Source organism: Saccoglossus kowalevskii, chromosome 12 (genome assembly GCF_978046115.1).
Source record: "Saccoglossus kowalevskii chromosome 12, keSacKowa6.1, whole genome shotgun sequence".
Classification (NCBI taxonomy): domain Eukaryota; kingdom Metazoa; phylum Hemichordata; class Enteropneusta; family Harrimaniidae; genus Saccoglossus; species Saccoglossus kowalevskii.
The window spans coordinates 36,583,446-36,594,635 of record NC_140652.1 but is presented as its reverse complement, the minus strand read 5'-3'; the positions used below and the strand labels follow the sequence as shown (position 1 = coordinate 36,594,635).

Genomic DNA, 11,190 nt, shown 5'->3' with positions numbered 1-11,190 from the left:
CCTGCATTCCAGAGTTTTCTGCTTACATAACATCACACAAACTGATTTTTACAAGAGAGCTGAACCTAGTTTCTTCCGTGCAGTGCCTTGGTAACGATCCATGTCATCTACATGCACATCCTGCCAAAATGATTACTTGCATGCAACATGCTAGAATTACACACGCAATATTCCTCAAATGCATAGTCAGCCAGCTAGAATTATGTACACATTATTTCAATGAATCAAATGCACACCGGCAATATCCACAACATTGTATTAGATAAGTTTTGATAGTTCAATTTACACAAGCAGCTTGTGATAGGTTAGCTATGATTTCAACACAGCACCGACGGCATATCATTGTAGCATGTTAGTCATACTTCTTGTGCAATGCCTGAAATATTGTTCTCTATTAGAATTATGCCTATAACTTATGGTAGAGCTATGAAATGTTATCAGTGCATATATTAATTTTAGGCTTCAAGCGCCCATGAACCTATAACTCTTCATCCACTCACCTTCAAAAATATATAGTTGATGGTCCAATAAATGGAAGGATTATAAGTTTGTAAAAGATAAAAACAAACATATGTAATGGAAAAACTCTTTAATATCTTTGAGGATGTACAGAACATAAGTATATAACAAAAATTACAGAAAATAAAAGCCAAATAGATAATTTCCTGTTTTTAAAAAAGTCGTGCAGTTTTTCCCATCCAAATTAATGTCAAAAGATCACATTGCTAAAACACATGTACAACCGGTTTCCACTTGTCAGTTCAGGGCTGTGAGTTGATTGACTAATATGTCAGAGTATGTCATCAAATCCACCATTTTGTTTGTTAGTTCATAGCTAGTTCCTCCAAAAACCTAACAATAGCCGACTGAGAAACTAAACAAGACTTGCATGCTTTTTACTGTTAGACTGAATGTATCAACATGGTACAAGCAAGGATTCTTAGTGACTTGTATTAATAACTTAGTGATTCACATTAAAACATACTACAACTGCCAAAAGTCAATGTACATGTGCAATCAGTTTCCCTTCATACATCAACCCCATTTAAAGAAATCTGTCAAACTTTGATACTCAATATGAGTACAACTATTTTACCATTTTAGTAAAATGTTGTCAAGTAACAAACTGAAACAACAAATATAAAAGTATCTAAAGCATGGCCTGCTATATAAATTTCTCATCTTTGTAGATAGTGGGATTCTACACATTGGTTAAAATAATTTGAAAGCCCCCCCCCCCAACCGATCATCTTCTTTTGTAATAACGGGCCAACATACACAAACAATAAAATAGTGTAAGACAACATGCCCCCCCCCCCAATTCTTCTCAGACCAGAACTGAACAACACTGATTGTGGTATAGAAAACGTCTCTTTGGTAAATAATGAAGTCTGATGTTCATTCATCTTGCTGTACATTTTGTATTAATGTTATATTATCACCCTTCAACATTACTCGACCTGCAAGAAAATAATTAAGAAATTCATTAGTAATTGAAAGAAATTGTAACAGATCAGGAATTTCCTACAGATATCAAGAGAGGATGTACATGTTACATGTATAGAAAATAATGGCACAACCATCCCAGGTATCTGTGTTATGAATAACAGTGATTTCCAGCAGCAATAATTGAGTGACCTTGAAATGACCTGGGCCTTTACCGGCCCAGTACTCATAAACAGTATTACTGACCAGAACTATTGTCCCATTGTTATTATAATTACACAGTGACAAACAAGTGTCCTGCTGGTCAGGCGCTAGATTTTGTAAACACTAGACAAAGTTTCTCTGTATGGATGGTGTACAAGTAATTAAACGAAATAGGTCAAAATTAACACATTGCATGCTGGAAAAAACTTTCAGACGATCACTGTTTCATCTTTGCCGGTAAACACCGTGGTAATCAAAGCCAACGACGTGCTAAATGTATGATTAGCAGCATATATTTTATACACGGATGCGGCGGTTGACTGATTCAGTCAAAATATTAAGTTAAATTCACGCCCTAAGAGTATAAAATGAAATCAAAATCAGCTCAGAGCATCACCACTCTCGTGAGATAAAGAGTATATATTCGCTGATCGAGGAAGTCTTAATTCAAATTGGATTGACTACCTAAACATTTCAAGAAATGCTAAATTTAATTTCTGAACAACTCTAAAGATCGCAGATGAAGAAATTAGACTTTTTCGCTATTTTGTGATGAAACCACAGATGTGAGTGTCAGCGAGCAACTCGCATTGAATTGCCGATTTATTGAAAATACCTGCACTTTGTGTGTTCGTTTTCTGAAGCTTATTGAACAGATGAAATCAAACAACGGCGAAGTCGCGACGGCCTCTTTGAATGCGGAGAATATTATGGGACACATAACATCATACTTCACTAACAGTCAACTCGAAGTCAGCAAATTGTGTGGTATTGACACTGATGGCGCAGCAGTTATGACTGAAGAGTCTACAAGGTTTCACTCCATCAGCTATTGGAATCCACTGTTGTAGTCATTGTTTGCAGTTGGCATCGACACAGTCCACGAATGTTATTCCTTGTGTTAACAAATTTAACAGCATCCCCTGTCAATGCTATAATTTCTACAATTACAGTGCCATGCGTACGGCTGGTCTCCACCCAATCCAAGAAGAAACCAAAACCCGTTTTTTTAAATTTCATCAACACGATGCTCTGTACTGTGATTGAGGGAAAGCGTACCAGTCAGTCTAGAAAGAGAAGGTGCGAAGCTCAGAGGAGCAAAGGCTCCAGGATTATTTCATCTAATTTCATCTTTCCGCTTCATTGCTACGATGTTATTGCTGTGACATATTTTACCACACATTTCCGGTCTATGCAAATTGTTACAGGCTCGGCAGTTCAAACATAATTCGATTCAACTGCTTATGAAGTCTACAATTACATACAGAATTTGAAATCCAATGATGGCCAGTATTTCCAGCAGCTACCGGAAATTATTGCAGAACTGAAGGTCACCAACATTGCCATTAAAAAAACGACTGACGATGACAATTTCATCAACAACCATGTTAAAGTAACGTATATCAACATACTGATTCGCCATCTCGAACAAAGACTCCCTGCTGAAGATGCCGACACACATTTCACTATTTTCAACCTTGATCACCTATGCAATTGCGATCCAGCATATGGCAATAAGGCAGTGTAGTCATTTGTACTTCATTTTTTACCGAGGCAACCGAACCGGATAAAACGGCAGCAGCCGTCAATTCTCTGCAAAACCATACTCGTCCAAGAAGTATTTCCCACAATCACAGCTGACTGAGCAGACATTTTCAATCAGTAAAGCAGATGCATAATGGTCAAAGATGATTGCCAGACAGTAAACAAAAGCCATCGTGTGCCATCGCAGCAGAGCGACCCAATTTTTCTTGTCTTTTTATCGTGATTAACCATGAATGAAAAGTGCCAATCTGACAGACTGCGAAATCTGTGGATTGAAAGTGCTAAGTACAAATTGTGTGGGACGATATCGACGAACTTCAGGAAAAGTTGTAGGAATTTTGTTCAACGGCTAGAGTGACGCCGACTTGGACTTTGAGGGTTTTGAGTTTGACGAAGATGGCAATGAACGTACAAATAAAGATCTGAGAAGTTTTTTCAAACAGCTATAAATTTTTATAATTTTTACTGTGTAAATTATTCGTAATTTGTCGAGACCGGAAATCATTTTACACAGTTTAACCCCTGAAAATTTAATTAATGTTGAGTTCACGCGTATTGGGTGTGTTTGTCGGCGGGAAAATCCTAATTCAAATGATTCCTCACTGTCGATTTTTATTATTTCTGGTTTATTTGTCACATTATAAGCAATACATTATTTTTGTTTTACTTCTAGTGTTGCATATTGTTCATTTATTTCCGTTGCATGTTTTTATTTGCTGTTCTATTCCCTGCCGCAGTTCGATCTGCCTGTTGTCAATTTTCGCGAATTTTCGTTTTTTTTGCCGGGGATCTCCTGGCAAACGCCCACCCCTATTTTTTGGCAATTTTCCATGTTCAGGATCCTGGGCTTATACCCGGATAAATACGGTAAAAGCAAAACTAACATGCTAATCAAGATTTCTATGCAAAGAAACACTTTTTACTCGCATAATTTCAATAAATGTTGTCTTCTGGTAAAAACACCATGAGCCTCTAATTGTTAAATGTCAAAAAATAGAGAGGGGCTTATGATTGGGGAAATATGGGAATTGTAGCTGCTTCATACAAGCGTTCATTCCTTAAAATAATGGCAAATGCAAACAACACAAACCCTGGATTTATACACAGGTGATTAGACACATACATAAACCTAAAATAGTGTTTCAATAATTATAAACCTACCTAGTGTTTTCCTTGTTTTTGATTTCATGTGATATTCTTCAGCATCGTCAAGCACCAAATTCATGTACTCGTCAAAACCCTGAAAAATAAACATTGTAACATTAACATGTCTAAATCTAAATCAAATCTATGTGGATTTGTTAGTATATTTAGAATTAGGCCATCAATAATGAACACAACAAGGGTATCTCCAACAATTATTAGACATAATGTAAAAACTCAATTCAGTGTTCTCCCCAGGCCTTTCAAGCACTGCGGGTCCGCGTCGCTTAGACAAACAGCCGCGTCGCTTTTGTTTCGCCCGCGATTCTTGAAATCCTGCCCGCGATGCTTATTCACGTTGTATTGTTTACAAGTGTCAGCCTCGTCTAGCACATCTTTAAAACAATAACATGTATTGATCGAAAGGTAATCTCGCCTTTGTACATAGTTAGCCTTACCAAAACAGTGATAAAAACGGAAGTCTACAAGAAGTTACCAAGTCTATCAAGGGTGCAGAGCAGGCAAACCCAAAATACTAGGGTAGTAATAATTTGCCCATTGCGTCGGGATGGTCTATCCCGAGTTGCTGCACTGCGATTAATTGCGTTTTTACTACTTCATCGCCAGTGACACTAATTACCAAGAATTAAAAAAACAAGTGAAATTAAGTCACATCGGAAAAAAAAACTGTAAATAAATCGAAGTAAAAATTATTCAACTGCAGACGAGACGGACGAGAAAAAAACGAACCCTGACCTCTAGAAATACCTCATTCATAGTGCGTCATTACCGAGGAACGCCACCCTAAGGCGACGTAACGCATGTAGTGACATCACAACCGATGCATGCTGGGTTACAAGGGAGATTTTGATTGAGGTAACAAAGATGGCGGCGCAGAGTGCATGTTTTTCCGCAATGTTTAAAAACAACATTTCGTTGGCGATTTTGATGTAATTTCTAAGTTAATCATCAATGAATCGTTTTAATTAAACATTCTAAGTTTGTGTATTTTTAAACAAAAAAGTCAGGAACCGATGATTGCAACAGCAGCGATGAATAACCGTTCAACGCAATGCCATCAGCTGACAATGTTACGGTGATCGTAGCGTTACACAAATAATAGATAGATTAATGAAAAATCGCTGACTTTAGTTTTGAAATGCCGTTGTAGAAAAAAAATGTCATTATTGATTTATTAATTTCTTCATACAGATTTTACAAATTTAACAAACAATTATTTATTAAATCAAATTATTTTTTTAACAATACTTACTATAATATGACCTTCTATTCTCATGTTAACTTGTTCGTATAACCATACTTGAATCCTAGATCTCTGTAATTATAAATAGATTTCTTTGAAATTAAAACAAATCCTATCGAAGTGGAGTACATATCTCAAACCAGCAAAATTGTACGCAGCATACTCAAGAAATACATGTGAAATAGAACACTGTCAACAAAATTAGAATAGAAAGCTCCTACAATGATATATTTTTTTGGGGTGCTATTTCAACAATATTTCAACTTTCATCACTCAATTGTTTTACTTTTTTGAAATGAGGAAATATTTATGTGATAAATATATAATGCCATGTTGTTTTTACTTAGGTTGATGTCAACAGATACGAGTGATTAGCGCCAGACTAGTCTTGCATTGATACAAAACTATCCAGGGTTTGCGCTAGTGTCTCGGCAAGACGAGTCCCACTTACAAAATTTTAAGAAATTGAAATTTTACCCTTTATAACTTTATTAGAGATTGGACCCCAGCTTGCCTGAAAAACTGGGTCCCTCTTCAATAGTTGGAGTCCGGAAAGCAAAATATGGGGTTAACGCAATCCCTGCTATCAGTACTCATTTTTTGTTGACACCAACCTAAGAAAAAATATTTAAACATTAAAAGCTACAAGAAATTGTAGCCATCAAATCATAAGGTCCGTAGTGTTTTTTCATTTTATTTAAATTTGTTTTGTTAATTTTTAATGAGCTGTGGTTTATTTGCTAGTCATACAGACAAGGGTAAATGAAGTAAAAAAAATTGCAAAAATATGGGATTACAGGATACCTGGAATTTTGTTTGTATTCTTGAAACCACTGTACAAGATAAAAGCAGCCACTTTTACTACTGTATTTTCACTGATTTTCCATTGCAGACATGATTTTTGAAGTTGTAGTATAGACCAATGGTGTTGATTTTGCTGCATTATCATTTTTTTAAAAGCTTTTAACAGACAATTTTTTGATGACGCTAACGTAGTTGCAATTCATTGTGTTTATTCTTTGTAACGAATTATCTCAGATGATTATACCAGTGTTCTCCCCACATAGAACAAAGCATGGCGATACCGCCATGCTTGGCGACCCGGCCGCCACGCTTGGGCTCGGACCGCCATGCTTACAACTTCACCGCCATGCTAATAGGATGCATTGTTTACATCCTTTTGACCCACTCACTCATAGCACTGCATAAATTATCACCATCTACGCCACAGCGGTTTGAACTTGCCGGGACAAATTAAACAGTCCCATTGTTAAACACGTGTGAAGTACAGACGCTGTCAATGGGGAACAAATTGTCACTCAAGTTGCAAACACCGAGATCTAAACATGTAAAGGAAAAATAGGTGATGTCGCCCGGCTAAAACGTACAATCACCGCTAGCACAGCACAGAAACGGAAGCGTGTAGAAACACGGAAACGGCGCGAGGCTGGTTTTGATGAATCGTGGAAAAAGACATTTCCCTGGTTAAGGTCAATTGTTCAGGTAAGATTTCGTAATTTTAGAAATAAAATGCCAGTGTGTGTATGTTTTGCCGATCGCAAGAATACCAAACATGGTAGGCCTACACCGATTTCAATCAACATCTTCGACATGAGGCTGGTATAGACACGACATGAAAAAAAAAACATCACTCGTTACTGTCAACTTTTTTTAGATTATTTATGGATATCTTCATAGATTAATGGGTATACGTATGTTATAATTTGTCCAAGCAAAAAAAAAATCGAATTTTGTAATCTTCCGGTCACATGTTGACCTGTGTAGGTATTTCCAAGATGGCGGCCTGTCAACGTCTTGCGAACGACAGCTGCTATCATCACGCGCTATGATCGATGGAATCTCGATTTGTATACATAATTCTATCGTTAAGTTTTAATTTTAATTGAATAGTGACCTCATGTTTTTTTTTCCTCGAAATTCCCGAGTCTCCTTGTCGTTGACCTGACAAAACCAACATGTAAACAACATGTTTTGCAGACGAAATGCTATCCATACGGCACTGGGTTCCCGATCGTGGCACAATTCAATCGTTATGTTTACATTTATTTGAACCTCAATCCTCATTGTTGTTTTTTTTATTATTTTTCCCACTAGGAATGTTGTGCAGTTAATGCTCAAAGCACGTCTATGACGAGTTTAACTACAGTAAGGCAGCCAATGTTTGGAGCACAACAAAGTCAGAAGGATTAGTTTAGACTAAGTTTTATGGAACAGTTCACATTAAATGACGATCTTGTCAAATTATGGTATATTATGTAAAGTATTATGTAATTTAAATAAAGTCTCTCATACATTTTAATACTATCTTGTATGTTTGTTTTTGTGAGAGTGAATCCTGAAAAATATGCAAATTAGTATGCAAATTAGACCGCCATGCTTGCCTCTGAGCCTGGGGAGAACACTGATTATACTGTACACGACCGCGTTAGCGCCCATGCCCGGGCAAGCGCCCACCCCCCACTTTTGCGCAATTTTATATTTGGGGTCACATTCAGCAAAGCGCCCACCCCTTCAAAATGCAACTACTTTAAAACTTGGTCATGCGTAACAAATCTTGGTAATCGTTTTTAGATAATACAGCGTGGATATCGGTAACCGTGCGTAAAGTACACTTCGACAATAACCTGTTAATATAAGTAAAATGTGGTAAATACTTCATGCCACATCCAGTTTACCTCTCAAAATGGCTAGTTACTAGTTTTTTGGAAAAACCATGTCGTTTATTCACTGAAATCAATTCCAACAGGTCGTACTTCGACATCGATAATTCACTTCCGCATTGCGTTACCGGAAAGTCTTTTAGAGTTTCCGAAGAATTGCATCAGTACAACACAGCATTCTGATTGGTTAATAGCCAACTTGACCCATTAGGTCAAAAGACGCTGCAAATGCATCATAGCAGAAAGTAATTTTCATCAAGAGTTTGCGTACGATCCAACACCTTCATCAGTGGAGATAATATGACAGATTTGACTTCGACTGTGTTCCAACAGACTCAAATGTTTTTAATTTCGTAAATTCTGGTGGTACGTAATTAATATTGTAATAAAATGTGCATATTTTTTGTGATTTCTGTTTCTTCATTGTGAAAATCAATGACGATTCAACTAATTTCATAATTTGATTGTCCCTCAAAGACGTAATCTGTTACTTGATGAATCAAATTCTTCATTTGCACTCTTTTTCGAGGGGGTGCTCGGGCAAGCACCCACCCCTAAAAAATCATGATTTTCTGAGTTGAGACCCCTGGGCGATAACGCGGTCAAGTACGGTAGTTGTCTGCTGCGTTTCTGACAGCAACATTTTGTAATCAAATGATTTGTGTCACATTTTAACTTGTACACTGGATGTCTTAATATGCTTAGCATAACTTTTATACACTCACTCAAGCTTATGTTGTGTTAGAATCAAATTATTTACGAAATAATCAAATATAAATACAATTATCAAGAATATGGCAGTGTATTATATACAAAATGCATGATACAAATATTACAAGAAGACAAAAAATGGTTGAATTTATACGACAGTTTAAGCGAGAGCTATACGGTACTGTGGAATACTTTATTTTCGCTAGATTCAATTTTCGCTGAAAAGGCTTTTTGAGCGTTTTGCTTGGAATTTATTTTCACTGATTTTTGATGAGTTTAATGTGAAATATAGGAAAAAAAGTATATTCGCTGGATTTTATTTTCACGGAATCATCCCTTCAGCGAAAATAAATTCCAAGCGAAAATAAAGTATTCTACAGTATATCAAAGTTGTGAGACTAATAGAATCCAACACCAACAAAGGCTTGGGATGAGGTTTGTCATGCGAGAGATTTTTCATCTCACCTGCAGCTTGTGTGATACATAAAAAAACTTGATTGAGAAATCTCATCCCAGACCCTTTTTCTAACATCACAACACCTCAATACATGTATATGTTATTAACAACACACCATCTGAGAGCCTCCATTAACTTGGAACAAAACATGTACTAGTAATCAATTCTTGTTTTGATTTGCATTTTCAAACAAAGTAAGATGCAGACACTTCATCTCACGATATTGCAACTAATGGAGATATGCTGACAAATGTATGTTATTATATGATGGAGATATGCTGACAAATGTATAATGTTATCACCCGTAAATGTTAACATGCATTGTACCTTCATTACAATTTAGAAGGCAAGTTTAAAAATAATATATTCTGTACTTACACTCTGGAGGTATCTAAAAATTAAATTCTGGTAAAAACTGGTCAAGGAAAAAATGCTTGATAATTTTAATATTGAGAGATGACCAAACACCAACCCCTCAAATATGCCCCACCCTTGTCTGCATTGCCTTCCCTTGGTCTAAGGCTAATCTATTTTTAGTTCTATGACTCGGTCAATCACCTTGGCAAATCACAATATTGAACGACAATAAAGATGATGCATAGGCAATACACACTAATCGTGGACCCAGTTTGCCGGCAAAAAGTCGGCATACAAGATCATGTGTTCACTCAATGACCCATAGGCCTAATACAAAAGTAGGTCTGCCAATAAACAAAGAAAAAAAGCTGCACAGACTCCAGCCAATGTCAGTCAAAGCACGGCATCGTGTCATTTATCGCTGACCGTAGTATACAAATCACTGTAAAAGGATACGATAGGTTGAACCATAACCTTCTGCACTTTCTGTCCTTTATATGCCATTTTTCTTGTCGGCTAGAGCTGATAAAACGAAAAAGACTGTACAACGCTCGACTTTCACGTGGTGACGCCGGAAATACAAAATGGCGAACGAGCGCAGGCAAAACGTTTACGCATGCGCAGTACAAGTGGAGCGAATTATAAAAACAAAATAATATGTTTCTGCGGTGTATGCGGGCGCTAAAACCACAGCGGCTGGGAACAATCTCAGAACGACTCGGCGTTACTAACACACTAGTAGGTAAGAAGGGTACTTTAATAATAAAACCATCGCGGCTCCTAAAACTAGTTCCCTGACAATGATTGTCTGAACCCCGAGTTTTAAAGTGCGTATTTGTCGAATCGATTAGCGCTGCGCATCCAAGGTAGTCAATAACACATTTAAAAATTAAGGAAAAGGCAAAAGCTACATTAAACATTTTCTGCCTCTAACATTGACTACAACATTGAGCCTATGATCATTAGAAAACACCTTAATCTTTCTGTATTCATTAATTGATTTGATATTTGTTTCGCTTAATTAAAATAATTATGAACCATAGTAGTGAACACGGTTTACCGTGCGAACGTCCGGCAGGAGAGTCTTACACCGTTTATCGGTTCCTGGAATGAAAATTTATTTTTGAAACCTTCAGTCTCGATATTAAATGAATCTGTTATTATTGTTGCCTATGATTGCTAATATGATTGTCCGCTAGGGGATCAACTTCTATGGACAGATAGTTTGCCCCATCGCATGAGCACGTTATACATTTGCAGGTTGACTCCTTAAACTAGAATATACAAGTTGCCAGGGTAACCACTCATCCCAATCAGATTCCAAAAACTTAACTATGGTATTTTGTTGAAAATCAGTTATCAATATTGCATACAACTATGAC

The 11,190-nt window shown here is 36.8% G+C and overlaps 1 protein-coding gene and 1 long non-coding RNA gene across 2 annotated transcripts; one reads left to right on the top strand and one right to left on the bottom strand.

Annotated features, from left to right (window-relative positions):
* Window positions 1–1,251: 1,251 nt before the first annotated feature.
* Window positions 1,252–10,406, bottom strand: LOC100373781 (small nuclear ribonucleoprotein E-like). Its single transcript, XM_002737637.4, has 5 exons — window positions 10,265–10,406; window positions 9,830–9,856; window positions 5,612–5,674; window positions 4,357–4,435; window positions 1,252–1,460 (listed from the first exon to the last, which is right to left on the bottom strand). The coding sequence occupies exons 1-5, from the start codon at window positions 10,310–10,312 to the stop codon at window positions 1,399–1,401; spliced, it is 279 nt and encodes a 92-aa protein (XP_002737683.1). The 5' UTR covers window positions 10,313–10,406; the 3' UTR covers window positions 1,252–1,398.
* LOC144357566 (uncharacterized) lies at window positions 7,045–7,922 on the top strand. Its single transcript, XR_013421673.2, has 2 exons — window positions 7,045–7,105; window positions 7,718–7,922. It is a non-coding gene; the product is annotated as an uncharacterized LOC144357566 (long non-coding RNA).
* Window positions 10,407–11,190: the final 784 nt, after the last annotated feature.

Excerpts from the sequence above, each read along its gene's own strand:
- LOC100373781 (XM_002737637.4), bottom strand. The coding sequence starts at position 10,312 with ATGGCATATAAAGGACAGAAAGTGCAGAAGGTTATGGTTCAACCTATC. Across the intron at positions 9,857-10,264 it reads AGGTTATGGTTCAACCTATC|AATTTAATTTTTAGATACCT; the intron begins GTATCCTTTTAC and ends AGTTTTTACCAG. Across the intron at positions 1,461-4,356 it reads AAAAACAAGGAAAACACTAG|GTCGAGTAATGTTGAAGGGT; the intron begins GTAGGTTTATAA and ends ATTTTCTTGCAG.